Below are 14,057 nucleotides of genomic sequence, written 5' to 3'. Positions count from 1 at the left end.
TGGTGGAGCCAGGATTTGAACCCAGGCCTCTGACTCCAAGGCCTGTGCTCTTTCCACTGAGCCACACTATAGAGAAGGAAACAGACGTCCTGAGAAATGAAGCAACTTACCCAAGGTCACCCAGCAGGCAAGCAGGGTCCTGGGATTTAGAAAGTCATGGGTTCTAATCCCAGCTCAACCATTTGTCTGCTGTGAGACCTTGGGTTTATCGCTTCACTTCTCTGGGCCTCAGTTCCCTCCTCTGTGAAATGGGGATTGAGACCATGAGCCCCAGGTGGGACAGGGACTGTGTCCAACCCGATCAGCTTGTATCCTCCCCAACGCTTAGTACAGTGCCTGGCACAGAGTAAACGCTTAGCAAATACGACAGTTACTATTATTATTTGGATCAAATCCCAGGTCTTCTGAGTCCCAGACCCTCCCCAACAGCCCTGAGGACAGGACCAGCTACGAGGACAGGGGAAAGCGAGACTCACTGATTCCGGAAAGCTTCCGGGTCGTTTCTGTAAGCCTGGCAGTCCTCCTCGGGGTTCGGATCATAGCGGAGAGGGACAAAGCCCACGTCCTCCCGCTTGCGAAGGAAGAAACACTTGCGCCTGCTCTCCTTGTCTCGACTGCAGCAGTCGGCAAACCCGTATTTTTCTGGGAGTTCCTTCCCGGCACACATCTCGTCCTCTAGAATGTAGATCTGTACCACCACCGAGGCAAGGGGGAAGAGGTTTTCACCACCGGGCTCCAGTCAGATGTCCTTCTCCAACTCATCCTTACCATCTCTAGACTGTGTGTTCATTGTGGGCAGGGAATGTGTCTGTTTATTGCTATTTTGCACTCTCCCAAGCACTTAGTACAGTGCCCTACACACAGTAAGTTCTCAATAAATGCTACGGAACAAATTTCTCAATCACCCGCCAGTTCCTACTTCACCTCTCTGCTCTCTCACTACAATCCAGCCCGCCCACTTCACTCCTCTAATGCCATCCTGCTCACCGTTTCTCGATCTCGTCTTTCTCTCCCTGACCTCCCGCCCACAACCTGCCTCTGGCCTGGATCGCCCTCCCTCTTCTCCTCCGACAGACAGTGACTCTCCCCACCTTTAAAGCCTTATTGAAGGCCCATCTCTTCCAAGACGGCTTCCCAGACTAAGCCCTCCTTTCTTCTTCTCCTACTCCCTTCTGCATCACCCTGACTTGTTCTCTTTGTTCATTCTCCCTCCCAGCCCCACAGCACTTATGTGTATATCTGTAATCTATTTATATTAATGTCTCGTTCCCCATTTAGACTGTAAACTCACTGTGGGCAGGGAACGTGTCTACCATTCATTCAATCGTATTTATTGAGCACTTACTGTGTGCAGAGCACTTTACTAAGCGCTTGGGAAGTCCAAGTTGGCAACATATAGAGATGGTCCTACCCAACAACAGGCTCACAGTCTATACCAACTCTGTTATATCATACTCCATTAGATCTGAGCTCCCTATAGTTACCCCTCCCTCTTCTCCATCTCCCCCTCTCTCAACTCTCTCCTCTACTTTCCCATCCTTCCCAGAAGTATCTTCAGATGAGATCTCCTCCCTCCTCTCAAGTGCTTCAGACCCCATTCCCTCTCATCTTATGAAAACTCTCACCCCTTCCCTCCTCCCCTCCTTAACTTCCATCTACAACTGCTCACTCTCCACTGGTTCCTTCTCCTCTGCCTTTAAACATGCCCACGTCTCCCCCAGCCTAAAAAAACCCTCTCTCGACCCCACTGCCCCTTCTAGTTATCACCCTATCTCCCTTCTACCCCCTTCCTTTAGTTTGGAACTAAACTCCTAGAACGGGTCTACACTCGCTGCCTCGAATTCCTCAGCTCCAACTCTCTCCTAGACCCCCTCCTATATGGCTTCTGTCCCCCTCACTCCACTGAAACTGCCCTCTCAAAGGTCACCAATGACCTCCTTCTTGTCAAATCCAATGGCTCCTACTCTATTCTAATCCTCCTCAACCTCTCAGCTGCCTTTGACACTGTGGACCACCCCCTTCTCCTCGACATATTAGCCAAACCTGGCTTCACAGACTCTGTCTTCTCCTGTTTCTCCTCTTATCTCTCTGGCCTGTACATTCTCAGTCTCCTTCAAGGGCTCCTCCTCCCACTCTCATCCCCTTACTGTAGGGGTTCCTCAAGGGTCAGTTCTTGATCCCCTTCTGTTCTCCATCTATACTCACTCCCTTGGTGAACTCATTCACTCCCACGGCTTCAATTATCATCTCTACGCTGATGACACCCAAATCTACATCTCTGCCCCTGCTCTCTCTCCCTCCCTCCAGGCTCGTATCTCCTCCTGCCTTCAGGACATCTCCATCTAGACGTCTGCCCTCCGTCTAAAACTAAACATGTCCAAGACCGAGCTCTTATCTTCCCTCCCAAACCCTGCCCTCTCCCTGACATTCCTGTCACTGTAGACGGCACTACCATCCTTCCAGTCTCACAAGCCCACAACCTTTGTGTCATCCTCGACTCCACTCTCTCGTTTGCCCCTCACATCCAATCCATCACCAAAACCTGCCGGTCTCACCTCCACAAAATCACCAAGACCCACCCTTTGCTCTCCATCCAAACCGCTACCTTGCCGGTTCAATCTCTCATCCAATCCCGACTGGATTACTGCATCAGCCTCCTCTCTGATCTCCCATCCTCCTGCCTCTCCCCACTTCAGTCTATACTTCACTCTGCTGCCTGGATCATCTCTGTGCAGAAACGCTCTGGGCATGTCCTCCCCTCCTCAAAAATCTCCAGTGGTTGCCTATCAACCTTTGCATGAACCAAAAACTCCTCACTCTTGGCTTCAAAGGTCTCCATCACCTCACCCCCTCCTACCTCAACTCCCTTATCTCCTTCTGCAGCCCAGCCCGCACCCTCCGCTCCTCTGCCACTAACCTCCTCACTGGGCCTCATTCTCGCCGGTCCCACCATTGACCCCGACCCACGTCCTACCTCTGGCCTGGAAAGCCCTCCCTCCACACATCTGCCAAACTAGCTCTCTTCCTCCCTTCAAAGCCCTACTGAGAGCTCACCTCCTCCAGGAGGCCTTCCCAGACTGAGCTCCCCTTTTCCTCTCCTCCTCCTCCCCTCCCCTCCCCATCACACCTCCTCCCTCCCTCTGCCCTACTCCCTTCCCCTCCCCACAGCACTTGTGTAAATTTGTACATATTTATTTTATTAATTTATTTTATTAATTTATTTTATTAATGATGTGTATGTAGCTATAATTCTATTTATTCTGATGGTATTGTCACCTGACCACTTGTTTTGTTTTGCCATCTGTCTCCCCCTTCTAGACTGTGAGCCCACTGTTGGGTAGGGACCGTCTCTATATGTTGCCGATTTGTACTTCCCAAATGCTTAGTACAGTGCTCTGCACACAGTAAGCGCTCAATAAATACGAATGAATGAATAAATGAATACTCTTCCAAGTGCTTAGTTCAGTGCTCTGGACACAGTAAGCACTCAGGAAATACAATTGATTAATTAATTGATCATCCATCCCACAGGAGGGCAGTCCCTCAGACTAATATCTAAGTCATTTATTGAGTGTTTACCATTCAGGCTAAGCATTCGTTCATTCAGTCATATTTATTGAGCACTTACTGTGTGCAGAGCACTGTACTAAGCTCTTGGGAAGTACAAATCGGCAACATATAGAGACGGTCCCTACCCAACAATGGGCTCACAGTCTAGATTAATAACGAAGGATCCTCCTCAGACCTCCCTGGGCCCAGGGAGGTGAGGAGGGGTCAGGACAGGTTCACCCCAACAGTGTCTCTGGGCGGTGACCCCCCTACCCTACTCGACAACCAGCCAACCCCACCTTACCCACCCACTCCCTCCTGCCAGAAAAGAGCCCACGGGGTTGACCCCAAGGCTGGCAACCCCTCTGCTCACGAGCCTCCCAAGCTGACCACGCCAAGCAGACACTTATCTCTCCCTCTCTGAATGTTGGGAGAGGCAGCCAACAGATCCCCCTCAGCTGCCCAGAACACACGTTAGAACGAGGCAGCGGATGGGATGAAATACAACGTTTTTATTGTCACATCCAACTGCTTTGTCCGGTTACAGTGCAGATTTTTTGTGCAGCTCTTTTCCTGTCCACGAGAAAACGAAGAGCTGGCAACAGTCTTTTTCTCTTTGTCCCCCAAAGAGCAAAGCTACTGGTCCAAAGCTGCCACCCAGGAGGCCAGAATAAATCTAGGCCTGAGATGGAACAGGGCGGCCTCCCTCCTGGGGCTCCCCAGAGCCCCGCTGACCGGCAGAGTGCCGATGGTGACCGGATCGCCGGCGGACGGGAAGGGAGCCGATTCGAGGCCTTTCCTCGGCCACCCGGCCTGCCTGGCGGAGGGCTGAACGAGACCCCCGGGTTCCCGCTGACACGTGTGCTCCCCTAGGGTTGGGGCAGCTGGCTGCTTTTAAGGCGCTCCAATCCCACAGGGGCCGGCCCCAAAGAACCCGGCAGGTCTCCCGGGGCACAAGCTGGCCGGGGAGGGCCGTCTGGCCTTTCCTGGGGGGCAGTTTCCCCATCTTCTGGGCCCCATTGGCATCTGAGCGGGAATGAAACAAAACCATAAGGTACTTCCCAACAGACACCACACTTCATCTCCCTAAAATGGCAACGTTTTCCTTTCGGACCCGATTTCCAACAGATCAGAGCCTTCCCTGGCCCGTTTTCATCTGGAAAACGGGGATTAAAACTGTGAGCCCCATGTGGGACAACCTGATCACCTTGTACCCCCCCCCCCCCCAGTGCTTAGAACAGTGCTTGGCACATAGTAAGCGCTTAACAAATGCCATCATTATTATTATTATTCCCAGACTGAGCCCCCTCCTTCCTCTCCCCCTCCCTATCCCCCCCTGCCTTACCTCCTTCCCCTCCCCACAGCACCTGTATATATGTATATATGTTTGTACGGATTTATTACTCTATTTATTTATTTTATTTGTACATATTTATTCTATTCATTTTATTTTGTTAATATGTTTTGTTTTGTTCTCTGTCTCCCCCTTCTAGACTGTGAGCCCGCTGTTGGGTAGGGACCATCTCTATATGCTGCCAACTTGTACTTCCCAAGTGCTTAGTACAGTGCTCTGCACACAGTAAGCGCTCAATAAATACGATTGAATGAATGAATGAATGCTGAAGTGGCAGTAGTGGGGGGAATAGAGTGGGAAGATGAAAGGTGAATCAGAGAAGGTCTCCTGAAGGAGATGGATTAAAGAAGGGCCTTGGAGATGGGGATTGCTGGAGCCTGTCTGATCTGAAGCAGGAGGGAATTCCAGGTGGGAAGGAGGGTTTGAGCAAGAGGTTGACGGCATCCTACAATCTAAGAGGGAGGGAGGGCAGGTACCTTCTGTCCATTTTACAGGTGAGGAAACTGAGGCTCAGAGAGGTTACCTAAGATGACCCAGCAGGCCCATGACAGAAAAGAGACAGAGTACATCCCTAAGGGTCCGGGCTTGGGTCAGAGGACCTGTATTCTAATTCTGGCTCTAACACTTGTCTGCTGTGTGACTTTGAGCAAGTCACTTCACAACTCTGTGCCTCAGTGACCTCATCTGGAAAATGGGGATGAAGACTGTGAGCCCCATGTGGGATAGGGACTGTGTCCAGCCTGATTAACTTGAAGCTGAGTGGCTTAGTGGTTAAAGCACACGCCTGGGAGTCAGAAGGTCATGGGTTCTAATCCAGCCTCTGCCATATGCCTGCTGTGTGACCTTGGGCAAGTCACTTCCCTTCTCTGGGCCTCAGTTACCTTGTCTGTAAAATGGGGATTAAGAGAGTGAGCCCTGTAGGGGACAGGAATGTGTCCAACCAGACTGACTAGCTTGTATCTACTCCAGCAGTGTTTGGTATGTAGCAAATATTTAGCAAGTACTATATTTATTATCTTTGTATTATTATTATTATCTACCCCCACGCTTAGTATGAAGTCTGGCACACAGCAAGCACTTAACTAATGTTTTGTTTTGTTGTTGGCCTCCCCCTTCTAGACTGTGAGCCTGTTGTTGGGTAGGGACCGTCTCTATATGTTGCCAACTTGGGCTTCCCAAGTGCTTAGTGCAGTGCTCTGCACACAGTAAGTGCTCAATAAATACAATTGAATGAATGAATAAGAGGAAAAAAAGAGCCAGGATGAAGATTCAGGCCTCCCAAATTCAGGGTCCCACGCTCTTCCCAGGAGGCCTCTTAAAAGCCAAAGGCAAGCAGAGAGGGGAGGGCGAGACCGGAGAGAGAGAGGCGGGGGGGGATCCGCCTTGTCAGCACTTGCCACTATCGGATGCTTCGGGTGGGAAGCGGGCTTGAACGCTCCCTGATTCCCCTACCGTAAGTCTGGAACATTCCTGGAGTGACTGGTGGGCTAAACACCGATTCTGCAGGCCCCTGAGATTCTGGACCATCTTGCTTATATCTTCATAGGAGGCTTCCTGGACCCACTGGGCTAACGCGACGGTGGCCCTGAAACCCAACCATCATGAGACCTGTTAAAGCATCCCATTGCCTCTGCTCCCCGCCAGTTCCCTCCGTGCAGCCGAGGGGTCAGGGCATGGCTCTATTTATAGTTGTATTGTCCTCGCCCAAGTGCTTAGAACAGTGCTGCGCACACTGATCGATTGATTGATTGATTCTCCCCCTTCTGCCCCAGCTGGAGAGAGCAGAATCCATCTGGCTCCCTGGGGATCTTTGGATGTTGGTGGAGGAAGGCCTGGCTGGGGAGGGATTGAATTACTGTTAGGATTATGGTTGCATTGTCCTCTCCCAAGTGCTTAGAACAGTGCTGCGCACATTGATCGATTGATTGATTGATTCTCCTCCTTCTGCCCCAGCTGGAGAGGGCAGAATCCATCCGGCTCCCTGGGGATCTTTGGATTTTGGTGGAGGAAGGCCTCGCAGGGGAGGGATTGAATTACTGTTAGGATTATGCTTGCATTGTCCTCTCCCAAGTGCTTAGAACAGTGCTGTGCACACTGATCGATTGATTGATTGATTCTCCCCCTTCTGCCCCAGCTGGAGAGAGCAGAATCCATCTGGCTCCCTGGGAATCTTTGGATTTTGGTGGAGGAAGGCCTGGCAGGGGAGGGATTGAATTACTGTTAGGATTATGGTTGCATTGTCCTCTCCCAAGTGCTTAGAACAGTGCTGCGCACATTGATTGATTGATTGATTGATTCTCCCCCTCTGCCTCAGCTGGAGAGGGCAGAATCCGTCCGGCTCCCTGGGGATCTTTGGATTTTGGTGGAGGAAGGCCTCGCAGGGGAGGGATTGAATTACTGTTAGGATTATGGTTGTATTGTCCTCTCCAAAGTGCTTAGAACAGTGCTGCGCACATTGATCGATTGATTGATTGATTCTCCCCCTTCTGCCCCAGCTGGAGAGGGCAGAATCCATCTGGCTCCCTGGGAATCTTTGGATTTTGGTGGAGGAAGGCCTGGCAGGGGAGGGATTGAATTACTGTTAGGATTATGGTTGCATTGTCCTCTCCCAAGTGCTTAGAACAGTGCTGCGCACATTGATCGATTGACTGATTGATTCTCCCCCTTCTGCCTCAGCTGGAGAGGGCAGAATCCGTCCGGCTCCCTGGGGATCTTTGGATTTTGGTGGAGGAAGGCCTCGCAGGGGAGGGATTGAATTACTGTTAGGATTATGGTTGTATTGTCCTCTCCAAAGTGCTTAGAACAGTGCTGCGCACATTGATCGATTGATTGATTGATTCTCCCCCTTCTGCCCCAGCTGGAGAGGGCAGAATCCATCCGGCTCCCTGGGGATCTTTGGATTTTGGTGGAGGAAGGCCCGGCAGGGGAGGGATCGAATTACTGTTAGGATTATGGTTGTATTGTCCTCTCCCAAGTGCTTAGAACAGCGCTGCGCACATTGATCGATTGATTGATTGATTCTCCCCCTGCTGCCCCAGCTGGAGAGGGCAGAATCCGTCTGGTCCCTGGGGATCTTTGGATGTTGGTGGAGTAAGGCCCGTCAGGGGAGGGATTGAATTACTGTTGGGATGCGGGGACCCGACCCATTCACTCATTCATTCATTCGTATTTACTGAGTGCTTACTGTGTGCGGAGCACTGTTCTAAGCACTTGGAAGAGTATAATACAAGAGAAATTAGCAGACACATTCCCTGCACATATCATAGGCCACCTCTTGGCCCAATAACATGGTATGCCAGATATCTGGCCCACAGCCGGTCGTTGCGAGTTCCAATTCTAACCAGCTAAGCAGCGTGGCTTAGTGGCAGGAGCCCGGGCTTGGGAGTCAATGGTTGTGGGTCCTAATCCCGGCTCTTATCAGCTGTGTGGCTTTGGTCAAGTCACTCAGCTTTTCTGTGCCTCAGTTCCCTCATCTGCAAAATGGGGATGAAGACTGTGAGCCCCACGTGGGACAACCTGATCACCTTGTATCTACTCCAGTGCTTAGAACTGTGCTTGGCACATAGTAAGCGCTTAACAAATAGCATCATTATTACCTTTAATATGACTCTGGATAGTGGCCCCTTTTCCCTTCCCACCTCCCTTCTTCCCTCCCTCCTTCCCTCCCTCTCTCCCTCCCCTCCCTCCCTCCAGTGAGCTCAGTCAGGGCTCCTTCCTCCTGGCCAGCTCTGCTGCGGCATCCAGGAGATGTGCGGGAACACATGAACACATGTGCACACTGGAGGACACATGTAGGCACATGCACAGAGAGGATATCTTCACATGTGCGTGCAAGGATGCTGGCATCTAAAGGGCACGTGCATAGTCATGCACACAAAGGATTCGTGCAAACATCTGGAGAAGCAGCGTGGCTCAGTGGAAAGAGCCCGGGCTTTAGAGTCAGAGGTCATGGGTTCAAAATCAGGCTCCGCCAATTGTCTGCTGTGTGACTTTGGGCAAGTCACTTAACTTCTCTGGGCCTCAGTTCCCTCATCTGTAAAATGGGGATGAAGACTGTGAGCCCCACGTGGGACAACCTGATCACCTTGTAACCTCCGCAGCACTTAGAACAGTGCTTTGTACATAGTAAGCACTTAATAAATGCCATCATTATTATTATCTGCGCAGAAGAGTACATGCACATAAAGAGCACATTCACACACACACATATGATCCGGGGAGAAGGAACTGACCAGTGCAAACCTCTTCTCCAATATCGCATGGGAAAGAAATGTGAAAACAGTGATTAGCCCCAGTTAAATAAATAGAAACAAGACTCACACGCTTCTAAAATTCTTCTGTATGTACTCGTTGGTAACATTGAGATCATCTACAAAACATGAGTTTGAGGCTTTATATAAAATGCTGCATTAGACATTTCCCAATACATATTTTTGCTATACAGTTTCCAGGTTTTCTTTAGAGTTATTGAGTTACTAGTGAAAATACCCCTTCTTAGCCCACTAGAGAAATTCAGAATTATAAATGGTTTAACCATGTCATGAGTGGTTTCAACTTATTCCATGTTACTCTTTTATTGATGTTATTTATTTGCATTAATCATTTCAGCTAAGAAAGTCACTTATTGCCTTTTTCTGTTACCGCCAACCCCTTCCCCCTCTCTCCGACTTGCTCTTGACTTTCATGCCCCAGCTGAAATAAGTCTGCAGAGGAAGTGAGAGTGTGTGTGACTATACGACAGTAAGCTAGTTGTGGGTAGGGAAACTGTCTACCAACTCTGCAATGTACTCTCCCGAACGCTTAGTACAGTGGTCTGCACACAGTAAGAGCTCAATAAATACCACTGATTGATTGATTGGTATAGGGCAAGCCAGTAGCACTAGGATCAAATCCTCTGCCCAAGTTCTGAGTCCTGATGTCTCAGGACGGGGGCGTAGCCATTGTTTCTGATATCACCCATTTGTGTGTGTGTGTATGTGTGTGTGTGTGTTTGTGTGTGTGTGTGTGCGTGCTTTGGGATGTGACGTTTTTTACGTGTGGCCATACCTCACTGTATGTGGGACCACATGTTGTGCGTCCACATGCGTCTGTGCTAACGTGAACGAATATCCCAACATTTTGGGGTCAGAGTTGCCTCCCCCATTAGGTTTTCTGGGACATATTTGTGATTCCCAAAAAGCTAAAGAAAAAGCCACAATCTTTGAGGTTTGTTTGCTTCCCGGTGGGTGGGAAGGGTCACTGATGAAGGGAGATGCACACTACCTTAATAACAATAATAATAATAATAATAATCATGATAACATTTATTAAGCGCTTACTACATGCAAAGCACTGTTCTAAGCGCTGGGGAAGGTACAGGGTGATCAGGTTGTCCCACGGGGGGCTCACATTCTGAATCCCCATTTTACAGATGAGTTAACTGAGGCACAGAGAAGTTAAGTGACTTGCCCAAGGTCACACAGCTGACAATTGGTGGAGCTGGGATTTGAACCCATGGCCTCTGACTCCAAAGCCCATGCTCTTTCCACTGAGCCACGCTGCTTCTCTAACCTTAACTGTGATCCCCCCTGGCTTAGGGTAGGAGGAGGCAGAGGGGGAGAGAAATAGAGTCTCCCTCGTCCTGAGAAATCTTGGAAAGTTAAAATTCAGCTGCAGAAACAGAATATTGAGACACTGTGCAGGTGGGACTGAAAAACACCCAAGCTTTTTTCGTGTTTTATGGCATTTGTCAAGTGCCGGGCGCCGTACAAAGCACTGGGGTAGATACAAGCTTGTCAGGTTGGACACAGTCCCTGTCCCACATGGGGCTCACAGTCTTATTTCCCACTTTACAGATGAGGTAACTGAGACCCAGAGAGGTTAAGTGGCTTACCCAAGGTCACCCAGCAGACAAGGGGGCAGAACTAGGATTAGAACCCAGATCCTTCTGACTCCAGGTCTATGCTCTGTCCACTAGGCCATATGACTCCCTAGGCACTGTAGTGTAGTGGACACTTAATTCAGTGCTCTCAGCACAGTAAGTGCTCAATAAATACCACTGATTGATGGATGAAATGAAAAGGAGCCAACCAGAAGTCAACAACAAAGAGCGGTAGTTTAAAGAGCAAACATTTGGATGTGATATCAGGGAGATTTCCATCAGTTATCATAGGACTAGTAATTGTGGCATTTGTTAAGTACTTATTGTTTTTTAAGGCATTTGTTTAGCACTTACTATGTGGCAGGCACTGTACTAAGCACTAGGGTAGACACAAGCTAAGCACTCCTTGTCCCACAGTCTTAATCCAGATTTTACAGATAAGGTAACTGAGGCACAGAGAAGTGAAGTGACTTGCCCCAGGTCACACAGCAGATGAGTGGCAGAGCCTAGTGACCCTCTAGGCCAACACTCTGCTAAACTCTGGGATAAAGACAAGATAATCAGGATGGACACGGCTCCTATCTCACATGGGGCTCACAGTCTCAAGGAAAGGAGAACAGGTTTTGAATCCCCATTTTACAGATGACGAACCAGGATTAGAACCCAGGCTTTCTGCCTCTCGGGCCTCTTTAGTTCCACTTGGTCACACCGTTTCAATCAATCGATAGTGGGTTTTTTTTATTTCATTCAATTGTATGTATTGAGTGCTTACTGTGTGCAGAGCACTGTACCACGCACTAGGAAAGTACAGTTTGGCAGAGTAAAGGACAAAGCATTTGAGAGAGTACAATCGAGCCAATAGTCGTGATCCCTGGCTTCAAGGAGCTTACTATCTAGCAGGGAAGGCAGACTATAAAATCAATTATAGGTTGGGGGAAGTAATAGAGGGTTAAAAATATGTACATACATGCAGGAGGGATGGGGAGAGGGAATGTGAGCCCCCAAATGTCTATGTAGCCCAGGTGTGTAAAGGGGGCAGTTTAGGGGCAAAGCCATAGATATAAGAGATAAGTTAGGGATGGCATCTTTTTTTTTTATAAGTATTCGTCAAGTGCTTCTGATGTACCATCATCATCATCATCATCAATCGTATTTATTGAGCGCTTACTATGTGCAGAGCACTGTACTAAGCGCTTGGGAAGTACAAATTGGCAACATATAGAGACAGTCCCTACCCAACAGTGGGCTCACAGTCTAAAAGGGGGAGACAGAGAACAAAAGCAAACATACTAACAAAATAAAATAAATAGGATAGATAGGTACAAGTAAAATAAATAAATAAATAAATAAATAGAGTAATAAATATGTACAAACATATATACATATATACAGGTGCTGTGGGGAAGGGAAGGAGGTAAGATGGGGGATGGAGAGGGGGACGAGGGGGAGAGGAAGGAAGGGGCTCAGTCTGGGAAGGCCTCCTGGAGGAGGTGAGCTCTCAGCAGGGCCTTGAAGGGAGGAAGAGAGCTAGCTTGGCGGATGGGCAGAGGGAGGGCATTGTACCAGGCTCTGTACTAAACACTGGGATAGATACAAGCTAGTCAGGTTGGAAATAGTCTGTGTCCCACATGGAGCTCAGCCTGAATCTCATTTTACTGATGAGGTAACTGAGGCCCAGAGACTAATAATAATAATAATAATGGCATTTATTAAGCACTTACTAAGTAAGCGCTTAATAAATGCCATCATTATTACTTACTATGCCATTGTTATTACTTACTATGTGCAAAGCACTGTTCTAAGCACTGGAAGTGAAGTGACTCCCCCAGGGTCACATAGCAGACAAGTGGCAGGGCAAGAATTAGAACCCAGGTCCTTCTGATTCCCAGGCCAGTGCTTTATCCACTCACTAGACCACGTTGCTGCTTCATCTGCTTCCTGGAGGAGATGTGATTTCAAGGGGACTAGGAAGCTGAGGGAGAGTAGCGGTTTGGCAGATTGCAAAGGAGAGAGCCTTTCAGCCAGGAGGGAGGCCTGGAGGAGGCCTTCCCAGACTGAGCCCCTTCCTTCCTCTCCCCCTCGTCCCCCTCTCCACCCCCACCATCTTACCTCCTTCCCTTCCCCACAGCACCTGTATATATGTATATATGTTTGTACATATTTGTTACTCTATTTATTTATTTATTTTACTTGTACATATCTATTCTATTTATTTTATTTTGTTAGTACGTTTGGTTTTGTTCTCTGTCTCCCCCTGTTAGACTGTGAGCCCACTGTTGGGTAGGGACTGTCTCTATATGTTGCCAACTTGTACTTCCCAAGCGCTTAGTCCAGTGCTCTGAACATAGTAAGCGCTCAATAAATATGATTGATTGATTTTAGACTGTGAGCCCACTGTTGGGTAGGGACTGTCTCTATATGTTGCCAATTTGTACTTCCCAAGCGCTTAGTCCAGTGCTCTGCACATAGTAAGCGCTCAATAAATATGATTGATTGATTTTAGACTGTGAGCCCACTGTTGGGTAGGGACTGTCTCTATATGTTGCCAACTTGTACTTCCCAAGCGCTTAGTCCAGTGCTCTGCACCCAGTAAGCGCTCAATAAATACGATCAATGATGATGATGGAGCAAGAGGACAGCCTGGTGGAGATGAGGAAGCCTGGGGAGTTGATGGGTTTGCTAGGAATAAATTGTGTGAGCTGGGTTCAGGGAAGAATACTAGGAAGGATTAGGGGATGGGAAATGAGCTCTCCAAGGGAAAGTGGACAGGAATGGGGATTTTACCACGTGGAGAAGAAAAGGCTGAGAGAGCATTTACTAAGGGTCGATTGACTGACATCATCATCATCATCAATCGTATTTATTGAGCGCTTACTATGTGCAGAGCACTGTACTAGGCGCTTGGGAAGTACAAATTGGCAACATATACTGACACTGATCGATGAGGAGAAGCAGGAAGGATTCCCCTGACAGGGAGTTGCCCCTGCGGGCCTCACACCCTCAGAGCCCTGCCCTTCCCTCTGGGACCATGTGCTCTGGAGTTTTGGGGTTCCGATCAGCCTGTCCCCCCAGGCGACCCCCCGTCCCAGCCCAAACACACCCCACTACTCCAGCTGCTGCTCTGCTTCCCTTCCCACAGCGGGTGGGAGACAGGCCAGCGGGAGGCTCAGCGGCCGCACCTGAAGAGGCTGGCTGAGCCCCCTTTTCCTGACCTGAGAGGTTGTTCGCCGGCAAGGATTGAGTGACCCCGAGAAGGCAGACCACCGCCACGAAAACCGGTCTCATCCACTTCAT

General features: G+C 49.2%; 1 protein-coding gene across 2 annotated transcripts in view; it reads right to left on the bottom strand.

Moving 5' to 3' along the window:
* LOC119939368 (afamin-like) overlaps positions 1–14,057 on the bottom strand; it is a 31,113-nt gene extending 17,056 nt beyond the window's left edge. The window contains exons 1-4 of one of the 2 annotated variants that reach the window (XM_038759358.1): positions 13,976–14,057; positions 9,224–9,272; positions 6,356–6,488; positions 477–688 (exon numbers count right to left, since the gene is read on the bottom strand). In XM_038759358.1, coding sequence (XP_038615286.1) covers positions 477–688; positions 6,356–6,488; positions 9,224–9,272; positions 13,976–14,057 — 476 coding nt within the window. The remainder of the gene's footprint in view (positions 1–476; positions 689–6,355; positions 6,489–9,223; positions 9,273–13,975) is intronic. The other variant, XM_038759359.1, reaches the window with a different exon arrangement.

The sequence above is a fragment of the Tachyglossus aculeatus genome, chromosome 17, assembly GCF_015852505.1.
Source record: "Tachyglossus aculeatus isolate mTacAcu1 chromosome 17, mTacAcu1.pri, whole genome shotgun sequence".
NCBI classification, from domain to species: Eukaryota; Metazoa; Chordata; class Mammalia; order Monotremata; family Tachyglossidae; genus Tachyglossus; species Tachyglossus aculeatus.
The sequence above is the reverse complement of the archived record's forward strand: the minus strand, read 5'-3'. Positions and strand labels throughout refer to the sequence as shown.